The 19937-nt window shown below is 31.2% G+C and overlaps 2 protein-coding genes across 8 annotated transcripts in view; both read right to left on the bottom strand.

Moving 5' to 3' along the window:
* The window catches only part of LOC130896656 (uncharacterized), a 441816-nt gene that overhangs the window by 318359 nt on the left and 103520 nt on the right, over positions 1-19937 (bottom strand). Inside the window, exon 1 of one of the 7 annotated variants that reach the window (XM_057804894.1) lies at positions 3105-3351. The exons of 5 other annotated variants lie outside the window; for them this stretch is intronic. The gene's annotated coding sequence lies outside the window, so the exon portion shown is untranslated. Of the gene's footprint in view, positions 1-3104; positions 3352-19937 lie in introns of those variants that run through there. One more of the 7 variants, XM_057804893.1, reaches the window with a different exon arrangement.
* LOC130896655 (anoctamin-3-like) lies at positions 11521-13951 on the bottom strand. The gene has a single exon (XM_057804884.1). It carries the CDS (start codon positions 13915-13917, stop codon positions 11545-11547), a length of 2373 nt encoding a protein of 790 aa, XP_057660867.1. The 5' UTR covers positions 13918-13951; the 3' UTR covers positions 11521-11544.

Genomic DNA, 19937 nt, shown 5'->3' with positions numbered 1-19937 from the left:
TGTCAGTTTTGATTTTTAGCTAGCCTTATAATTTTTTCAAAAATAAATGAACTTTAGCTTGTCTTTCTGTGCTTCTTGATTTTTATAAAAAATAATTTTCTGCCATAAATTTGGTTATTAGTGGAAAGATTGTATATATACCTTATTCCTCTCGGGGCTAAATCACTCGCGAAAGAATCTTGGTACTCGGTCAATAATAATAGTCTTCACAATTTGGTGTATGATATACTATCTTTTATTCTTAAAAACTGTCTTTAACTGGTAGAAATGTAAAACATCCTCTTTCATCTTAATTTAGGGCTTAATATGATTTGACTATTGAGTAATGAGTTCAATTCATTATCTTAGTTAATTATTGTTGACTGTTATATACGGTGAATAACTTGTATTTATACTCTGTCTTGTGTGCAATGCGACCATCAATTACCGCTACCATCCTTAGTTTTCTATCACAGTGCTTCCTATATCTATATTCAACCATTTTTAAGTTATGAACACTTTATCAAAAATAGGGTATCTTTCCTATTAGTAATGTTTTATTAAGTCGTCTGGTGTCAATTCTTGACATATTTGCTAAATGTAACAAATAGAACCGTTGTTTATACCCGAGCCTGCTATTGTAGTTCTAATTATCTTGAGTTTAGTTTGATAGAGCTCAGATTTTCTATTTTTTTCTAAAAAATTCTTTGTAGAGACTTTTTAAAAGATAAAACAACATTTTTCTTAAGACTCAATTGACATGATTATAATCTTAAGAGAATGCCGTGAAAACATCTTTCTGGCTTCAAAGATACATGTACAAAATATCCTGAACGAGACTATCCGCAAAACGTAAATTTTGAAACAGTACTGGCAATATTTTTGGAAACAGGTAATGTTGCTTATACGAAGAAAAAGAAGGCGATGACAGTTACTATTATTGGTGTAATAATCAGCAGTGTTAAAATCAAAAACATGAATAAAATCATTCTTCCAACAAGACTAGTTTATTTGTATATGTATAATATTAAATTCATATCAACTATGAAGATCTAAAGTTGAATTTCATTTGTTGTAATTTATTATTAATATCATTAATAGATATGGTCAACAGATTGAATTGTTGGACGATCCTCAGCCTGTGTCATGTAAACTTCCGTTTTGATAAATCTGTTATAAATTTGATGTGGTAGATTGTTTCACTGCATTAGTAATATATAATATGGATAATCATAATTATGCCTCAACTCAGCTCCAGTTTATGAGTTATTTTCAGGATATCATCACGTATTAGTATGAATACTCTAATACTAAATATTAATAGGAATCAAAATTATGGAGGTATGAAATTATCGTGGAAAGTTAATATGGCGCAACAAAATTGGCAACAATTCAATTTTCTTCAAATTTTGCTTTAAACCTCCATTTTCTAGCTTAACCTAAATAATGCGCTGTATTCCTGGAAAACACTGTCAAAATTTCCAAAAGTTTCCATTGAGGTAAACGCCTTTCAAAAGAAAGCCCCTAATTTACCGAACATATAACCTTATTACACAAAAAAATCGTTAATGATACAAATGTTCTTCTAGTTTTGGAAAAAGCCAGTAATTGCTTATGTTCAAGGTAACTCAAATCGAAGCATGCTTGAGCTATTACGACTGTTGCGATGGCAAAACTGTGGCGGGCTACATTTTCCTTGTGCAAGATAATACTTTTGTCCAAGTTCCTCCGGCTTTTTTAATGCCTAACTCAATTTTAAGAGTAAATTGGCATGGGAATTGTGACCCCTTTTGAAGGAATCCCACTAAAATACGACTTCAACATCCTAAACTACGGTTAACATAACCTTCCTGGCAGAGGTTGTGTTTTGAAAATGAACCCCGATGTTTTCATCCTTTACTCTGATATATGACACATCCATTGTTACTAATTGTGAAACAGAATGTTTTTTTTTTAATATTTTCTTGTGTGATAGCAGTTGTGAGTGTTCCACGTGCATTTTCTTACCACATTTAAACACCATCTTTTCACAAAATCATATTCAATTGTCTCCCAATGGTCCCCCAATAGTCTATGCATAATGTGACGTTATGAATGAGCTAGGGGTGGAAGAAGTGATCAAGACTGATCCCTTGGTAAATGTCATTGAGAAATATATGCCTTGAATTATTATTATTTTAAAAACTGAGAAAATATAGAACAAAATATCAAAAATCATCCACCAACAGTCAAGGTATAGAATTGATAGGTCATTCGCCGTACAGTTCTTGTTTTGCACCCAATGATTTATATTTATTCCCGCAGTTCAAAAATAAATTAAGAGGTCAAATAACATATTTTGGAGGTACCTTAATAGGAATGGAAGAAATGCTTCGACAATTGGCTCAAACGCAGGCAAAAGAGTATTGATCTTAATAATCTTAATAATAATAAACAATAAAGTCATATACATCCAATTATAAATATTTGTTTTTTATGTATTTCAAAATTTAGCATCTCTAGTATATAGAGTTTTTATTAAGTTAATTTTTTTCCCAGTTTCTCATAAATCGAAGAAATAATTTGGATATTTGCCTCAGAAGTGACTTGCGAACATAAAAAAAGATACCCAAACTGTTAACTTTTTCTATTTTCTCAGATACCAATTTAAAAAACATGTATTTCTGTTTATTAAATGTATGTGAATGATCTCAGTAAAAAATTTTACTTTCACTGTTTAAAGAAAATTGCCAAAATATACCTATTTATATTCTACTTCTCACATTTCATTTAAAAGTGATTGGATAAATAGGTGTTTTTCAACGTCCAGAAAAGGGCGATTTGCCATTATTAACTGAGAACCACTGTGTTGGATGGACACAACTTCATGTCTAGTATCTTTATTTTGCATCTAATGTCCCATATCATTTTCAGAAGTTTTCATATGTTTTTTTTATAGATAAAATCAGATGAAGCTGAAATTTTGCCATGACTTTATTCATAATATCAATTTCCTTTTCTTTCTCTATCTTCATTCACCATAGCGTTACATCAAAACAAATTTTGGTGAAAAACTACCTGATTACAACTGCAATATGTGTATGGTTTGAATTAACCTTGTGACGAGAAAATATATAAAATCCTACCTTCAAAATATCACCTAGGACTAGATTTTGCTGAAGGTGTATATGAAAAACCCAGAACTGCACTTTTTAACACTGTTAACTATATAAAACTAAAAACAACGTTTACTTGACTATATCACAGAATAAAATTTATATTTTCTATAAATTATTAAAAAATCGAATTCCGATTTGAAATTATTTGAACGCTATCGACACACGTTACACTAAACCGGGGAGCTATGAACGTCTATAATGATCGAAAGAAATTGCTTTTAGTTAAATCACCATCTGTTTTAAAGCAACGATTCTATTTTTAATGGATATCTATTTAGCCAAAGTTCTACTATAATTAGCGATAAGAAAACTAATGGAAATAACGAAATGAGAAAAAGGAAGCGGTTATAGTACAAATCAAATCTACAGATAATCTGTAAAGATAATGATAAAAGGTAACACACACGCACAAATATTGAATTTCCATAATCGGATTACTGAAAAACAGAAATTCGTTTTAATTCTCAGGTGATATAAGTCCAGATAAACTTTTATAAGAATTTTCGATTCTCTTATCACATGAATATTGATATACTACAGTGCCAAAAGTTCTATTCTACATAAGAATATGTAAAACCATACATTTCTTTGAAAAGTTCATTTTTTTGTACTAGTTGTGTACTAGAGTGAGTTCTAAGCATGTATCACCTCAACTAATTCGCAAACAGGTTTCGTAATATGGCCGATATGATGGTGATCTCTACACCCGAAAGCTTAGGCGATACACAAATTATTTTTCAAGACGAAATATATGCAATAGAATAATGTGTCCATATCAACTTGGAAAAGAATTATCAACAAAAATATATTATCATATTGGGTCATAGCAAGACAGCCATCAGAGCGTTGAGCTCCAATGTCGTAATTTCAAAGATGGTTCAAAAATATCTGGACGTTGAATGCACTATGCCAAATGAATGAAGAAAATAAAATAACTGACGGACTTGATAAAGTGGGGCGAATTAACCCTTTGTGATACCTGAGCCGTTCTGTGGAATAGACTACAGGACAACAGTGATAGTATGGGGAAAATGTGTAAAAAACTAGTTATTGGAATAATAAAATTGGAATAATCCTGCGAACCTATCACCAAAGAAGATCAATTGATTGTACCAATTTAATAAATTTTAGTAGGCGTCTTTGGGGGTGATTGTATAGTTCAGCCTAATCAAAGATAATACTCATATTCTGCAATTTCTGTAAAATGCTCTTCAAATTTTTTTATTAATATTACCGGTGATCATATTTCTCTTTCTTCGAAGATTTTTTCCAACGAGTACTGCTTACCATATCGGTTTAACCATTCTAGAGACTTTCATTATTTACATATGACCTCACTATCTCAATTTTCTTCTGTTTACAAAGTCTGTTATGAATGATATTTCAAACTCTTCTCGTATGTCCTACTTCGTCACTATTTATATACTTCCACTCTGACTATTTTCTCTCTGTGATACTTAGAGTGTTATATATTTTTTTATATATTTTCATTTTCCTGGTGATCACTTTTATATTAAAAAAATTTCGATTATTCACATAAGTATTTAACTGTATGCTGTATATTTACATCTATATCTTGTCTTCCTTCTTCATCTATCATCACTAAATGTTTATAATCGTGTACTCGTTCGATATTCACTATCTTGATTATAATTTATTCCGTTTTTGGTAACTCCTTAAAAGATATTGCGGAATCTGTTAGTAGTAAAGGATATAATTTGAATAAATTGCGATTTTACTAGTTTTTCAAAGTCCTTGTGATGTCTAAATTCAACCTGGCATCCCTACCACCAACATCTGGAGCAGCCCATCAACACTGCTTCAGAACGTACTCAAGTACACATGTGGTTGGGACATCAGATGGATCCGTTTTACTGAGGATGGCAGCCTTCAGAGCTTGGTCTTGATCTTGTTAACATCTCAAAAGAAGCACCTCCTCAGTCACTTCTCTATATAATTTCCTGCAAATGTAACAAGGGATGTGCAAGTGGTTGTGGGTGTCGCTTGGCTGGGATTAAGTGCTCGTTGATTTATGCCAACTTCAAGGACAACTTCTACATTAACTCCGTCCAGCCTGAAAAGATTGACGAGCCAGATGTTGACGATTACATATATGGGGGGATAGATTTCAAAGAGGATATCAAAGACTCAGAGTAGTCGAATGGTCCAATGATTTAGTTTTCAATTTACTTTCAACAATTTCTTTTATTTTATTAAAGAATCTTCATTAATTGATAAAAAGAATTGTATTTTTCTTTATGCCTCCATGTTTTTATCAATTGTATGGATTTTATCGTTTTCTGGGAAAAATGATTTTTCAATATTATATTTCCACGTATCCTCCAAAATATATGTAATAGCTCAACAGAAGTTAAACAAACTGTCTTCATTGATGATAATTATGATGAGAAATGATCTTAAATTAAAGTGATACTGTACGGAAATGGCTGGTCAAAAAAGTTCTCTTTTGGTTTCATTCTACGCAAAATTTATTACTTTTGAAAAGTAATCACTTTATTGATAAATGTATTGATTTAGATAATTACCAAAAACCTGAAGTTGAAAGGAAAATGTTTTTAAAATATCGGAAACTAATCCAACATCGATGTATGGAAACAAGTGGTCAGAAAAATGTGCGACCAGTCTCATTCAATGCAGAATTTAATGTTATAAAGCTTTAATAATAACGATGCTTTCGTTACTGCATATTCTTTAAAAGATATTACCGTAAAATCGTCAATACCCCTTTTGGGTCCGTCCCTCCACTTTAGCAAAGCCCCGGCGAGGTGGGAAGATTATGATTATCATATTGGGGTAAAAACGGGACTATTGTGGTAGTTCATCCGTTTCATATCTATACTCACTTCATGCTGTCGCTGATGTAGTAGAAATAATGTGACATCTTTTTCTGAATTAAAACGACTCATAAAAATCTTTTATCTCAACAGTTGCGCCAATGGATCAAAAATAACAAAAAACTACTTTTACTAACTGCTTGCTTGGCCAGTTAACTGAACAGTTTAAAAAGTTATTTTTAGGGAAGCAATCGGAAAGGTCTCAACCAGAAACGTGTTGGCTCATCGCAACAATGACAAGTGTCTGCTAAAGTTCGACACCAATAACTTTTAGTCTGATGAAATCAACACGAGGTGAAAAATAAAGTATATCAATTATACAAGGGCAATTTGACAGAAAAGAGACTTTTCAATAAAGTTTTTTTAATAATTTTTGTAAGATGAAATTTGACGTTTCGACCTTTCTTTAAGACTAAACGTTCACCTTCCAATTTATATTAATCTGTATGAATATGAAGAAATCATTGGGTGCCATACAAGTACTGTACATCAGATGACTCATCAATTCCCTGTTTTGACTGTTCAAAAACGTTTTTATCTAAACTGATTTTGGACGACAGATTTCATCCTGTAGCGAAGTGCGACCACAATTGAAATTGGAAAGCCAGTGGCTCGAGATAGTTTTTTATCGTCATTCACGTCGAATGTCATAGAAAACTACCGCACGAAGATGGATGTTGCATAATTACAAACAGCTCAAATAACACTTCTATGACACATCGTTGATCATTAAAAATGTAATACTTTATGATAGCAATGTCAGATTTGATATATTCACATATTCTCAAAACTTAAATAGCAGCCCTCGTAAATATAACATAATACATATCCTTGCAGCAATGTGCTATATAGCAAATACTATCATAATTGTTGACCTATACCTGCTTACGCTAAATGCTTGTTGGAGTAGGTAATATAGTTTATCCAGTCCTATCCTTAATAATTATTCAACTACTTTTTAGTAATTTATAGTATCTATAAGTGAACAATATAAGTTGTGATAATTCATTTTAATAAACCGAAAAAGATTTTTGCTTGGAGTGTATTAGATACATTTCTATATACATACCAGATACAGGTTAAATTGTTAATCATTACACATGTTCAATTGAATTTTTGAGAAAAAATCATATAATTTTGTATAGTATAACAAGAGTGTTTTCTTAACTATTTATTATTGATTGTTTGAATTATAATTATTATGTGTAATTTCGAGAGCTAGTTTCAATATTGATAATGGAACCAAAATTTAAGTGTTCTGTTTTATTGCTTTGACATTGATTAATGTTATTGGAGTCGTAGGAGGTAGCAAAATTATATTAATAATATCTAATAATATTAAAAAATATCTCTTCATTTTTAGTCATCAAAAATGATTTCATTTTTTTTAAACAATTTGAAAAAACCGTCACATAATTGCTTATTGTACAATGTTAATATAATCTCTGTCAGATTTCAAGCTAAGTAATAGCAAAAAAATTGAATACCTATGAAAGATGGTGATGAGACTATCGAAACAAAACACAATAAGGCAAATTTAGGGTATAAGAAATATTATTGATCTTACTGTTGTACGAGGATGTTATTACATAGATAATGAACAACAAAGTTTTTGATAGAAGCTTAAACAAAAAAGGTAAAATATATTGTATAGCTTATGGGTTTAGAAAATAATGTAACCATGTAAATCATAAATTGTACTATGATAAAACATCTATTTATAGGTAGCTATTTGTATCAGAGAAACATGTAGGTAAAATGGTAAAAACTCAATAATTTCAAGTGAAGCTTCTGCTGAGAAATATCTGGCGACAAAAGTAGTAAATCTCATAATCATTCAATTGTTCCAATCATCTAGTTAATTACATGATTCCTTTTAGGTTGTGTCAATAATAGTGCTAGTCATGCAACAGAATTACAAATTAGAGATTTAGCAGAATATGTATCTATATTTATATTCACTCTACCAAATTCAAAGATTCATTGCTAAGGAGAATATTTTGTTATAGTTAATAAATATTTGATTGCAAACGATGTTGTTCAGAGATTATCGTTTTAACAAATTTGATTGTAGATGCTAAACAAAATAATTTTTAAACACTATTCTTTAACTCATTGGTTTAAGAGAGAAATGAAAAAGGCTCATGGTCATGCATTGGAAAAAAAGCAAAAAATAACACTATATCAACGATGTCCCGAGTAGTGATTCATATTAGGTAGACTTAGTAAACAACAGAGAACGTTATATTTGAATGTTACAACACATTCACTTGGTTATAATAATTCACCAAAAATCAATTTCTTACATTATTATCTTCAAGATGTAATCAAGAAATTGTAAAGGTGAGAAGAGTTATCAACGTAGATAGGTCTCAGATATGCTTAGACTTTTGTTGGATCCTTCAATACTGCCAGTATTGACTATAAGAGAAATGCTAATCCTTCAAAATATATTGTGATAGAGAAATTTTTAATTCAATATTTCAAATAGTTTTAAGATGGCGAATCATAGTGCGAAAATTTTTTTTGCATTGTATAATTGCTCAAATAGAGACCAAAGAATAGGTTTTGAGGATACTTTCTTGTCAGCTACTTAACCGATCATTCCCCAACGCCATCTTGCATTGCAGAAATGGAGTTCCAACCCTGAGTACTGTAATACGTGATATGTCTATAGTTTCAGCTGTATTTTTTTTATTTATTGTTATTTTTTTTGTCATTATATGTGTCATATGGAACTATTTGAATTTTTGAGGTTAGGTGTCATTTCGATGGTTCCATGCTATTCATTATTTTGGATCTTACTCTTTGGTGTTAATTCACCACATTACAAATGGTATGTGTTCTTTTCTCGATGACACTGTTGACCAAGTTTGTCCTTGGGCAACATCCAACTGTGGTATACGATCTTGCTGAATATCAACATCTTGTGCCATAGTTTTTTCTTCATTACTTGATAACTCCTCATCACTAGATCGATTCCTTTGAGTTAATTCGAACTCATCATCCGAATATTCCAGAGCTCTTAACAACTCTTCGTCAGTTAGTTTAACCGGTTTTCCCTTTTTCGAGGTGGATGGTTCACAGAAATCCTCTATAGCCAACAAAATGGTCGTCAAATATTGTCCTACTATTTAGTTAAAACCAACACGTGTGTTTTCGACAACTCTTAAAATACTTTTCACTTACTCAAATTTTTCACAACACAGATTCGCGAAAATAAAAATCTACGTACGACTAAATGGTTACATGTTTTTCGGTTCCGTGAATCTTTCAACAATCGATAATTTACATGGTCTTTCAAAGCCAATATTTGGTGAAAAGCAAAAAAATCATAGTGTTAGCAAGAATTTCAGCGGAACAGCTATACACTGCTCATATGGCTGCGATAGAAGATAAATAAGTCGAAACGTCAATTTCAAAATTTATTAAAAAAAACTAATTTTAAAACAGAAGAGACCTAAAAACAAGAATATTTAGAAGCACTAATATATCAAAAGGTCTAAGAATAAGAAATTAAAGAAATATACTATATATAAATACATATATATATATATATATATATATATATATATATATATATATATATATATATATATATATATATATATATATATATAATATGGAGAAAATTGTAATTGATTAAAACATTATAGGTGAAAAAGCAAATTGAAAATGACTCTGGAAAATGATATTGCAAAGAATTGGCTAGTCAATTCATACCTCCCTCCAGTCCAGCAGGGATCGAAAATACTAAGCGTCATTTAAGAAAACTTGCTAAAAATGCAAAATTGACATTGGAAGGATTGAGTACTCTTCTGGCCCAAATATATGGTAGTAACAAATTCCAAGCCACTTTTTTCTTTAAGTGATCACACAACAGACTCAAAATTCATCAAAGAATTCAACAAATGCGATAGTACTTCTGAGGCCGTTAGAGGAAAGAATTTATAAGTGTATTGTAGCAATGTAAAAAGTGGAAAACGCATGAAGGGCATTTGAAAAGAGACGACCTGTTTAATGGGGACTAGGAAAAGTTGGGAAGGTTCATCAAGGTGCCGACGGCATTGCTAGTGTGCCTATTTAACTCCAGCCTTTCAAGGGGCGATACTTTTTTGTTACAGCTTTGTTACGAAAGTTCACGTTTTCAAAGATTGTGAGCAACCTAAAAATAAGAGACAAAAACTACGAAATATTATCAAGTGGAAATTGAATATTTTGAAAAATCTCTACGTAAAAATCTATAAACTTTTTTTTTTGTAATAAGCTCACTAATTTATGCTTTTTTGTTTCGTATGAAGAGTAACGTATACGTATATTTACATTTTATCAAGATTGCAACAGTACATTTTGGTGTTTTTTAGTGTGCTTAAATGATCCACAAAAGGGCCAAACGTGTACATATGGCAAATTAAATACAAAGGTATAACTCGTATTTCTCAACAGGAATCAATATTTTGGCTTGTTCCTGTATCTACTTTATTTATCAATGAAAATTTACAACTCTCCTCTGAGTAACTTAATGCCAGAGGATTTTCACGAGTAACGAGAGCGATGGAAAATTTTACGTGTCTAAAGATTTTTTATGGACTATTTCAAAGTAGAAATAAGTTTGGGAAATTCGAGAGAGCGTTTCTGTTCGTTTGATATGTACTCATAAAAAGGTTGCTTTACTCTGCCCTGGGTCTTTTGTATTGATTAAACCAGCGGCTTCCAAAAACACAAATCATATGTCAGTAGAATATTGATTTTTTATTACTACATATTGCTAATAATCTTCTATATGATTATGCAATATACAAAGGCTGTTTCAATGCGTAGCAGCAGGAAGAGGATCTGTGGGATGTAAGATTAGGCATCGCTTCCTTGCCAGAATTAGCGCTAGTGCTAACTCCTATCTTTCTGTGATTGCCGAGGTACATGCGAATAACGTTGATTGTTATGGTCATTGCTCCGTTCAATTGTGATACTTGTGAAGTGTGATTCGTTTCATAAGTTAAAAGATGCACAGTAACTAATATTCATCGTAGGTGAATGCGATGTATAGCGAATCAGTAATAATGACAGTGCTGGGAGACAATGACCTGCCGAGAATTGACTAAAACATATTCGTGTTTGGTAGCTGTTGTTCCGAAGTCCTAAGAATTGACGCGGCGATATGTTCGCAATAGATTGCTCATGTATTTGATAAATTGAAAGTTGATATACTACTGTCACATTTAAGCTCATAACACAATCTTTTCACCATGTCATATGATATTGCGGATTTACTTAATGTATTCACCAAATCTCTAAAAATGTTGAAGTCAACTCTTTTAAGCGCAAGTATTTAAAAATTGCGACGTGTTCAATACGATTTATTTTTAGACACGCTTTAGCAAGTTTTAATGTCAGTCTACACATAATAGGTTATAATGTGGCGTGATGATAAATAATTATTTAGATTTATAAATGGATCAGGGGTGGAGGAAGTGGGTCGATCCTTTCATGGTACGTGATTAAGATTCTGATTGAGAAATAAAACGATATTTGATAATGAACTATTTTATTACTCAATATGATAATTCAATGTCGCTTTCAGGATTGTTTTGTGGCATCGCCATATATTTAGACTGATCCAATGGTAACTGGACTAACGCTTCCTTTTTAGTTTGCCTTTCATATGCCAAATGCTCTGTTACAGAAGTAGGTACATTTTTAATGAAGTATGACAAAAGAGTATTGGATGTAAATACTAAATGTTCGAAAATGATGAGAAATACTAATTTCCATGTAAAATTTGTCCAATATTCACCTGTTAGCTCATATTCTTGATCATGACCCGGCGGATATCTCATTCCAAGGTAGTAACATATACTTTTCTTATTCCCAATGATATCGTACTCTTTATTGTCTTTTGTTTTGAATTCTGATAAAGTATAATTGACAAATCCTTTCAAACTATTGTGAGTTTGCTTATAAACTTCTCGTTCCACAAACTGACTTGTAAACGCCAATACAAAAGCATTGGTTGTAATACTGAGATACGTTAGTCCTAATAAAATCCCATCCCAAGCACCGATTCCGGCGACCACTTTCGGAATAGGTCTTCTACAGTTTTTTACTAATTTGTAAGCATCCTGTCGCATTTGTAGGATATTACTCAATAAAGCATACAATGGGGTTAATGGTAATCCCGCCACAAAAAATGTTATGAAACCATACTGAATAATTAATTCATTATAATTAGACATCAAAAAATATTTATTCGTCCGTTCTAATAAATATTCTTCTTCATACTGTGGTAAGTTTTCAAATTCAGTATGAAAACATCTTTTTCTCAAACTTTTATTAATAACTGTAAAAATAAGTTTCAACGAATGCCCCATGGGTCTTCTAAATAACATCAAGAAAAATAATTGTGTCGTCAAATCTATGATACAAGATAACGGTTGACAACTGTCCTTTTGTAACACGGTGGTACTGTGACGCGGGTTTGAATAGAAAATTCCTTTCACGAAAGCTGTATAGAACACAACAGTATAATTATTAGCAAATGCTAGAAAATATAATTTATAAAGCACAGAATTGTCGAAATCTTTTTGTGTTCTTGGATTCTCAATCTTAGTCAACCATTCCGATAATGACTTATACGTGGCAGAAAATAAATTGATTAAAGTTATTTGAACTACACATGAAGTTGCTAGAACCACAGCTTTCTTATTGTACATAAAAAAAGGTATGTCACTTCTTACCACGTAAATTCTCGTCCACATTCTGACGTACAAAATTATGAATATTACGAAAATATCCAGGAATATAAAAAAAGTACACACTAAGAATACAAAAACTAGTTTTGGTAATTTTTTGTAAAAGGGTAGAAATGGTTCAACTATTCCTGAGACGTTATTGAATTTTCTCAAATTAGTACTGGCAGCATACTCTTTTCTTATATCCAGTGCCGGATCTTCCGACCTAATTCCCCATCTAAGTTTTAAAACGTGTGTTTTTCTTCTCCAAAAATTTAAAAATACTGTAGCCCAAAACGCCATTAAAATTGCTAATGTTATTGTTAGATAGTTGTCGAAAGCATACGTCCATTTAGCCATTCCGCAATAAAAGTTTATAGGTCTATATACACAAAGAGACGGATTCAAACAATCTGGACACAAGTATGTATCATTGGATTCGCAGATTTCATTAACTCTGTAATTATATTGAGTATAAACAAGAATAGAGCTCACAATAACTACCAATACTCCTAAAATTGCAACTGGAGTCAGCATAATGGTAAAATACTGTAACCAAGCGAAATAAAAAGCTACTTCGCTTCCAAAATAACCTTCAATTAGATCCACGGGAATTTCTTTATTCCACATTTTGTAATTGGCCCAATAACGATGTAAAAGTTCTCTCTCACTATAGGTATTATGAACTTGCGATCCATCATCAGGTAAATTAATCTCTTCCAATTTCAATGAAAGAGGTGCATCGTGGAGGGGATATGAATCGGCAACAAGGTTCGATTTAATTAAATTTGATAAGCCTTTATCATGTAATTCAGGTCCATATCTGATATTTTCTAATATTTTATTTAAAAGAATAATTCGGTCAGCGCTAGTTAGCGGGTTTCTGAACTGAGGATTATTAGATAATGGTGTGTGCGACAACCAATTGAAAGGATTCTTGCGTTGTTTAAATCTCAATTTTTGCATTTCTGTATCCTTTCCATATATTTCAAAATATCGAATAATATCATCGTCTTTTATATGTAATAAGATGAAAATCATGGGTATACTTATTCCTTCCACTTCAACAGTCGAAATACCAGTATCTTTCAAGTTTTTCAAAAACAATTCAATGAGCGGTAAATTTTTTTCTTTCACTACAATCACATAATCAATTCTTTTTCTCAAATATTCATTGCTGAAACCTTTATTTTCCATTATATACTAGTAATTACACCTTCAATAAATCAATTTGACATATACGTCATAATAATAAAAAAATTAAAAAAAACTGATTGCTTATACGGAGTTTAATCCAATCTACTTCCTAATTTCTAGTCAATATTTCTACGCTTCATTGCGTGCGATTTTCTAAATATACTCATCCATTGCAAGCAGTACCTTGTTGCGTTGATACTCTTATTAGTATTAATTTTAACAATTGCTGCACACAATGCGTATATTCAATTCATTAGAAATCGCACGTGATGGGGCGTAGAAATATTGATTAGAAATTAGAGAGAAAAATCGGGCACCATTTTGGGATTGTTATTTTTCGATTTTCATTATGAATGGATTCTTCTAATTATCTAGTTACATTCTCCAATTTTTTACCATTTATTCCATTTTATCCATTATACACTTTTCCCATGTATTTTTGATTCTCCTGGAACTTCCCGCATAAAAATCACATTTCCGTTCCTTACTTCGTTTTTACTTTCCCCTCTTCATAATCAATTAAAAATTTATGTATTTCTAATTAATCATTTCCTAGTTTAGATGTCATGTCTAAATTTTGAATTATTAGTAACTGAACCTTTATGTATATGTATAACATTTTTATGTCTGTGATATTTGTCTCACTTAGTTTCTTTCAATTGATTCCTATTAAATTCGCATCTTCTTCAAAACCCACTATCTTTAAACCCAAAGCAATACATATGAGTTTGAACATTTTGAAAATTTTTTCTGTTACACCAATCAATAAGTGATTCTTCTATAAATCAAATATACATAAAATATATTGTTTCAACAGACTAATTTATCATTATTTCAAATTATTGATTTAGGAATCAGTAAAAATGGATAGTTAATCAAATAATATTGACAAAAACCAATTTCAACGAAGTTAAAACATAACATTTAATTTTCAGTTGAGTACACCATACGTGGATTTCATTCATTCGTCTGATAAATTTCATATCAAATATCCAGTTTACTCAAACTGTTAAATTACCAAATTTCTACTGCAATAGATAGCAAAACTAAACAAATATTTATTGAACCAGTATGGGGAAAATTCTATTTATTGCGAATACAGTAACTTTCCAACCCACATAAATCATAATTATTCAAATTCAAGAAATACAACTTGAAGAGCTGTGTTCCGTGAAAAAGAAAACGTTTCGTTACAAGGCCTTAAATTTGAAGGCTGAAATACTTATTATCTCTCAAAGTATTTTTCAAGAATCTACAATGAATTAGTCCTTATAAATGGCTTACAAGATGCAATATTTCGTGTTTGCGAGAAAAAATTCTATCAACCTCATTTCATACAGTTGATTAGTTTTTTCCATACCACCAGGAAATGTCCGAATATATTCTAATTTCATTTTATGTACCGGGTGCCTCATCAAGAAAAGTGATCTGTTGTATCTCAAAAGCATTTTTCGGCATAAGAACAAAAGTGTGAAAATTACAAATACATAAACAACAACTAAACTGCCTTAAATCTTGATAGAATTTTATTATTTTAGTGGTGGAAGGTAGTAGATTTCAGTAGCTTTAAAACTCGCTTGCTTTCTGTGGGGTGGTCCTTGAAGTTGGGCTTCAAATTGTTGGTATATGGTGGAGTAGTCGGTGAATATGTGCTTGATGACTATATCAGTATGACAATTAAGACAACGAAGACGACTGTCTGAAGATAACAAAACGGTGTGCAAGTTAGGTGTGATTTCGAGGTCTTCTCATTATCGTAGCTTCTCTCCTAGTTACTTTTTGCTGCATAAATCGCGCCAAAATTCTTGGATAAGATTTTTGAGTTGAGCCAAAGATCACCTGTAGCTGTACTAGGTATTCTAAAAGCTTATTATAAACTTATTTCGCGTGGTGATCTGCAGTTTCATTTCCAGTGATTAAATTGTTCAATATTTCAGGGGAAAAACGAGATACCACTGTTATTATGACTAGTATTTTTTGTTTCCTGGAAGAAGTTTGAAGAGCTTGATCACCTCAAAGAACTATTAGAAGATATCTAGTTGCAATTGAACTTCGAGAGGCACAAAAAGATCGAGTGCTCTAGATACTATAAAAACGTGTAGGACTCGAGATACTGGTTGCGATAAATAAACATTGGCTGTGTAAAAACATAGGCAGTTACTGTAAGAAAATTCACATGTTTGATACGTTGAAAGATAGTTTCGTACTTTCAAATTGCTCAAAGAACATTAAAGCAATTAAAGGGAAAAAATTATGGATAACCAAAAGTTTGTTAGTTTCACGTATTTCTTTTTATTTATAGGGTTGAGTTCAAAAACCGTACAAATTCATACCTTCTTTTTATTTGTCACCTGTAATTCAATCTATTTTCTAAGAACCTTTAAAAATCTACTTTCAACAGTGAAATCTTTTTTTTGATTTTATCTTGTTTTGAACAAAAAAATTCTTAATTTCATAATTTTCTTCACTTACACTAATTTCGTTAGGTTTAAAGACGATGCTTGAGTACTTTTCGTTGATGCTTCTTTTTTTTGTGATGTTGCCTATAAGTGGTATTTGTTGTACAAAAAGCCATTGCTTCTGTGGGTGTAAGTTTTTCGACCTTGTGAGTTTTGGTTTCTTATAATTTGTAAAGCCATATTTAATTAAGTTTGAAGTTTTGTTTTAATTTCTTTTATTGATTTCTGTTGGGTGTTTTCGCCATGTTTTTTGCCATGTTTGCTTTTTTCTATGATTATATCTCTGACATCAATTGAGTTTTCAATCTTAGATTTATCGGTCTCATAGGTTTTGCATACATCACTGCTTATTAAACACCTTCTGTTAGATTTTAAGATTGTTAGATTGATAAGTTCTGAGGTGTCTTTGGTGGTATATTTTATTCAAAGTTTTCATCTGGTTTCTTTCAAAATAAATCCCGATTAGTCATTATATTATGTCGTTAAGGCTATATTGCTTCAATGGTGGCTTGTATGTATTTCTTGTAGCCTTCTAGTTCGTGTTTTATACTACTGCGAATTATTATTACTGTTACTCCATGGGCTGTGCTTTCTGGATGATTTGTTTAATACACGTCATACTTAGGTATTTTTAAAAAATGTTTATTGGTAATGTGTATTTCTGCGATAACGATGACGTCAACATTTTGACTGATTTATGATCATCCCTATCTGTGGAAATAACTCCCTCATCATGATTTTTAGTTTTGATAGGTAGTTAGCTTGTTGAATTTTTACAGCTGCCTTGGAATTCTTCACTGTATTTGTATTATTTTTTAGGATGTCATGGCTTGTGCATATCTAGTGCCTGGTTTTACAGGACAGTGCGTCTGTTGCTTATGATTGTTGTCTGTTTTTGCCTCAGTTCTGGGTACAGCTTTTCTTGTAGCTCTATTTTTCAATCTCTATACTTCGCTAGTTAGTTTTAGAAACAGTTTACGCAATCTACTGAATGGGCCTCTGTGTTTCTGAGAAACTGTGATGTTTGTGGATGTTCGGTGCCTTTTACACATCAGTAATTAGATTGGCTTCAATTTTTCGTGTGATCAACGTTTTTTTGTGAAACAAATAGACTCTTCAATCATAAAAAAATATTTCTATCGCACTTATACAAATGAAGTTCACCCAGAAAAGTTATTTAAATGTTATTATTTAGAACCACATTGAATAAAATATGATATACATATAACAAAATAGATCTTTTATTTGCCTTTTACATACATTTATACTCGCTAGAAAATCATCATTATCACAGTTGATAAAATAGTTAATAAAATAACATATTAACATTTTATGACAGTCGTAGGTCTAAAGCTATAAGTTTATCCTTATACCTTTCAGCTGCTACTGGGTTACCACTTTTAACTTTAAAAACTTAAAACTTAATATGTAAGCTTCAACATAATACTTAAAACTAAGATAAAAAAAATAAGCACAAAACAGAGAAAAGTGTTGTAAATTTTGTAAATTGCTTGAAAGCTTACTTGCAGATAAGCTAAAAAATATTCAGTTTAAGCTTCTATTTTCAATGAAATAGTCTAAAAAGGATCTATGGGGCTCTCTCAACACGATAAAACAAATAAAACAATACAAAACAACTCTCACTACCTACAAAAACCAAAAAAAGCTAAAACAGGTACGAGAAAATCTATTATTTACCCCACAGCTGGTATTTTGATAGATCAGCTTAGATTAGATTAGCTGTTTTAATACCATTCAATTTACAAGAATAAGAATTGTCATTATCCTCTCAGTAAACCATGGATTATATGATAGTTGAGGATGAAATATTTTTCAAATGTGTATATTTACTTTTCAATATCTCATTCGAGTGGTAGACTTATACATTTGTTATCAAGAAATCGGTATTTGAACGACAAAAAATTCTTAATCGAGTGAAATTTTTCCCATAACGAAAAAGCTGAATCCAACCAGATTTGTTCTTCACCGTAAAACACGATTGTCAAAAAAATGCTATTTTATATTATCCCAAATAATATTTTTAGTGATTCATCATATGACAGATATTACGTAACAACAAGAGTTAGAGGCATTGTAAGTATGATATTTATTGAGACGTATTGACAATTATGTTTCGGCGATTGATGTCTTATATCACATATGCAAAGCTAATAAAAGAAATACATTCGACAACTTCAAGAATGATAAAAGTAAGTAGCTCTAATTCCAATCCATGATAATTAGCGTGAAATATTTCTAAATATTATAATAGTTTTGCTATAATTAGCATATTGAAAATATGTTCGTTATGTAGAAAATACGAAAATTTGGTGATGTAATTTTAACTCGACTACACGTGCTCATACGATATCCTACGCAATAATCATGTGAAATGTTAGTGATATAAAACATTATCTAAACTCGACCAGATTTATGTATATTTTAATACGTCATTCGGTTATTTTGCCATTTGTCAACATTAAATGATTCGTGAAAAATTTATTATATATATTAAAACAAGTAAATATTTCAACGAAACCCATTTATCTAATAATAATCTTCAATCTTTGTCCTGTTAATCAAATAGCAACAACTGTCTTATAATATGTTTTCATTGTGTTTTATAGATAGACCGTCTTAATTTATATCTTTAATATAATGGACACAGCATAGCGACAAAGTTTGCGTAACTGTATTATCTCTAAGTATTCGTTTGTGCAAGGACTGATCCATTTGTTTCACTCCCGACCCATTTATAAATCGTAAATAATTATTTACCATCACGTCACATTGTAATAAATTATGTGGAGAATCATGTGAAAAACTGAAAACTATGAATCTGTTGAAGCTTGCCTACAATACAATCCCAAATTTGCGAGAGTCACATCTTAGTATCAAAATGGATATTATATACTTGAGTTTGAAACAGTTAACCTCAACGTTAATTCGGGGGAAACTTTATCATATGATAAAGTGGTATCGCGAGTTCAATGTTATATAACTGATGATGCAAGTGAAGCATTCACATCATACGGAAATATTGAAAAAGTCCATCATATCGACATATGATTACTGGACAAATAGTTGAACCATACTTTGTGGTAGATAGTACTTAACTATCGAATTATACTTGAAAAAATTATCTGCATGATGGGTATAATGAATATGAGCAGATGAACACTAGCAAACAAAAAATATATCATATAAACGATACAAAGAAAATGCTCTTGCCGAAAAAATTGAGGTTGCAACTTTCAGCAGGGAAGGTTGTTATGTCAAAACTCCCGGAGCTTCTACGTTCTTTTGCATCGTCTGCGTTCTATTGCATCAAGATAATGCACAGGTCCGTCATTTCAGTAGCTGCGATAATTCAAGCAGGCTTCGAATTAGTATCTACTATATTCTCCAAATTTACCACAAGCGATTATCGCATGTTTCCAAAACTTGAATAATATTTTCATGTTGAACGATTGTTTTCGGTGCAAAACAGTAAGAATAAGGTCAGGCGCAAAGTAACGGCTGAAAGTTCTAAAATAAATATCTTACTTAGGTTTGTGGTTG

Source organism: Diorhabda carinulata, chromosome 7, assembly GCF_026250575.1.
Source record: "Diorhabda carinulata isolate Delta chromosome 7, icDioCari1.1, whole genome shotgun sequence".
Lineage (NCBI taxonomy): Eukaryota > Metazoa > Arthropoda > Insecta > Coleoptera > Chrysomelidae > Diorhabda > Diorhabda carinulata.
This window is presented reverse-complemented; position numbering and strand designations above follow the sequence as displayed.

What these genes read in the sequence shown, in the direction of transcription:
- LOC130896655 (XM_057804884.1), bottom strand. Translation starts at nt 13,917, where the DNA reads ATGGAAAATAAAGGTTTCAGCAATGAATATTTGAGAAAAAGAATTGAT.